The 2,939-nt window shown below is 50.6% G+C and overlaps 1 protein-coding gene across 1 annotated transcript; it reads left to right on the forward strand.

Moving 5' to 3' along the window:
- The first annotated feature begins 822 nt into the window (after positions 1–822).
- LOC125555804 (uncharacterized) lies at positions 823–2,730 on the forward strand. The gene is made up of 4 exons (XM_048718648.2): positions 823–1,135; positions 1,240–1,353; positions 1,499–1,691; positions 2,319–2,730. Exons 1-4 carry the CDS (start codon positions 902–904, stop codon positions 2,465–2,467), a joined length of 690 nt encoding a protein of 229 aa, XP_048574605.1. The 5' UTR covers positions 823–901; the 3' UTR covers positions 2,468–2,730.
- Positions 2,731–2,939: the final 209 nt, after the last annotated feature.

Raw genomic sequence — 2,939 nt, forward strand, 5'->3', positions numbered from 1 at the left:
GATTGTATGCATAAACAACAAAATCACTATGTATAAGCTATCTGTTAAAATCCTACAGACTCTCAGTAAATTTACAGAAAAATGTAATATTTCTCTATTCATTTCTCTTTCCTCGACATCACTAAAATCTCTATATGGCAACCCTCACTTGACGGTTGACTAGACAATGTGCTACATGTCCTTACATATGCATCCTTATTTTGGGCAGAGTCTCAGGGGTGTGAAATCGTTGAAGAAAAAAAAATCATGATTGACAAGTTGATTACTTTCACACCAATATGCTTGTTTTAACAAAAAAAAAACTTTGCTGTTTATACTATTTTAACAACGAAGTTTTTGTTTTCTTTGGACCTACAATAGGGTTCTTGTGGATGTGGATTCGTTAAGTTTTCAATCAACCAAAACCGTGTTTTCCCATGCGCTTCTAAATTTGGCACAAAATCAGTGATGTCCCTGACAAATCATACTGGACAAAAAAAAGTATTTACACCGTAATAAAAATGTTTCTTTATACGTGCATTTCTTTCACTAAATTTAGTAGTAGTATCAAGATTGTGAGATTGCCGCGTTTCGCATTAAATTTTCCACGAAGATACAATTATATCGCCAATGAGTACTCCAAAACAAACACCAAGTATTAATTGTATATTAACTGTACAATCGTATCTCTTAGAAACAGGGGGAGCAAAATAAGGACTCTAAGAAAGAAAAGGAGAACAACCCACAGGAAAAAAAAGGAAAGAAATGGGGCGGAAAAATCTCAATCTCCAGTTCCCAACTATAAATGCACACCCGCACGACGCCTCGGAGCCGCCTCCTCCTCCCTCCTTCCCTCCCTCCCCGCTCTCCCGGCCCCCATTCCCGCACTACCCAAGCCCGCGTGCTCGCCCCGCCTCCTCCCATGGCCGACTGCTACGCGCCGGCGGACATGGACGAGCTCCACAGGCGGTGGCTGCCGCGCGAGATTTTCGCCGATATTGGCATCGCCGACGCCGCCCCGCCATCCGCCGCCGCCGTCGAGGACGTCGCGGTGCACCTCACCGGCATCCTCGGCAGCAAGGAGGGACTTCCGCGCCCGCCTCCGCCTCCGCCTCCGCCGGCACCGGCCCCTCACCACCGCCACCACCGCCCGCAGGTTCGTAGGCGCTTTCTCGTCGGATAGCAAACATTCGGGGTTTTGGTTGGTTATATATGCTTGGTTAACTGATCGAGGTGGCGTACGTGCGTGGTTGTTTGCAGGTCTCGGGGCTGGGAGGGACTGCTCCGGTGGTGTACGGCGGCGGGAGTAATGGTGGCGGCGTGCCGGCGCCGTGGCCGTGGCCGGTCTTGCCCTACTCGCCGCCCCAGTGGCAGGTGAGCGGACGCGGCCTCTGTTACTGCTCCTCCTCCCTTCTTTTAATCCCCACCTTTTTTTTGTTTTTTCGCTTTCCCCTTGTTGGCTTGTGAGTTCGATTTCTGCACCCTTTTTTAACGCTGGCGATGATTGCTTTCCTTCCAGGTCCCGACCAATTTCGCCAACGGCGGCGGCAGCGCCCGTTTCATGGGCCCAAGGCATGCTCCGCCACGGCCCTCCCACGGCCCTCCGCCGGCCAAGCGGCGTCTCGGCGGCACCGGTGGTACTGGCGTGTTCCTGCCGCGCGCCCAGGGGTACCAGTACCAGCACAAGGCTGCGAGCAAACCTCCGGCCAAAGGTAACGCCCGGCGCCTCTTGCTTTCTTGCGCTCCGTTCTGCGTTACTGCTGCTACGGTTTGGGTTTTGCATGGATCTCGTGTTGGGCTTTGGGCCGCTTGGGTGCATGGTTGGGAATACCAAATCTTCGCTGCACTCGTGTGAACCTACTGCGCATGCTTCTTCATCAGTTATTGATTTCCCTAAAAAAAATCAGTTATTGATGTTTTCCTTGGCATGAAGTACTACTTTTCCAGCAGTGCGAGGCTTTAATTGGTCGAATTGAACACGCTGATTACCCCACCCCATGGATATGCTGCAATATTACCCATGAATGAATGAATGATAAATCGCCCGTTACCACCTGACGATAGATAGAGCCCACACATGCGACTCCACTGTTCCATCGGATGCCATGCCATGCCATGGAAAACAGAAATGGATCTCTGCAATGCAGGAACCCTGCGTTTTGGACAGTGCGCTCTGCCCCGTGCAGGAGTAAATCCGTTGCCATCAAAGTACCCAGCCAGCCCTGGGCTCTGCCGACCCTGACACTTTGCAGCTTTACCTGCTGATTTGCGTTTTTCCCCCACAGCCACAAAAGATTGCTTAATTATGGCCATTCATTTGTTGTTTTGTACTTACGCAGGCAGGAATCCATCAAAGGAGTTGCTCCAGGGGCAGTACCAGCCAGTGCAGCAGCAGCAACGCGCAGACCAAGAGGAGGCAGCGGAGACGACGCAGAAGCAAAAGGCTAGCGCAGCGTTGCTAGCGCTGCCCCAGGAGTGGACTTACTGAGCGGGACGAGATGATGGCGAACAAACCAGTGCAGTAGCTAGCTAGCCGATCATGTTTAGTGTTGTTTTGTCGCGTCATGCAGGCAGCAATAATAATAATGAATAAAATATGACTAATAAGGAGTGTAGTAGGGTGGGTGGGATTACAGTCTTATAATAGTACCATTAGCTGAGAAAACTATGGCGGATCCCTTGGTGTATCATCATCTTGTACTACCACCAGCAGTAATAAAGTGGCGGCTATGATGAATAAAGGTTGTGTCATCTCCAAGAATTGTTATCCTTGTGTCGTGTATGCTGCTGCAATGCAATGCAGTGCAGACGTGGTGGTAACTTTCTTTTACTCCGTTGGCTGGCCATATCTTGGTTCGGAGTACAGCATGGGGCGCACGCGACAGAAGGCGATGCCCAAATTGCAGCCCTGGAATGGAAAGTGAGCAGTGGTGCGAGCAGGACACACAGTACACAGAGCA

The sequence above is a fragment of the Triticum urartu genome, chromosome 5A (assembly GCF_056163025.1).
Source record: "Triticum urartu cultivar PI428250 chromosome 5A, HENAU_Tu73, whole genome shotgun sequence".
NCBI classification, from domain to species: domain Eukaryota; kingdom Viridiplantae; phylum Streptophyta; class Magnoliopsida; order Poales; family Poaceae; genus Triticum; species Triticum urartu.

Excerpts from the sequence above, each read along its gene's own strand:
- LOC125555804 (XM_048718648.2), top strand. The coding sequence starts at position 902 with ATGGCCGACTGCTACGCGCCGGCGGACATGGACGAGCTCCACAGGCGG. Across the intron at positions 1,136-1,239 it reads ACCGCCACCACCGCCCGCAG|GTCTCGGGGCTGGGAGGGAC; the intron begins GTTCGTAGGCGC and ends GGTTGTTTGCAG. Across the intron at positions 1,354-1,498 it reads ACTCGCCGCCCCAGTGGCAG|GTCCCGACCAATTTCGCCAA; the intron begins GTGAGCGGACGC and ends CTTTCCTTCCAG.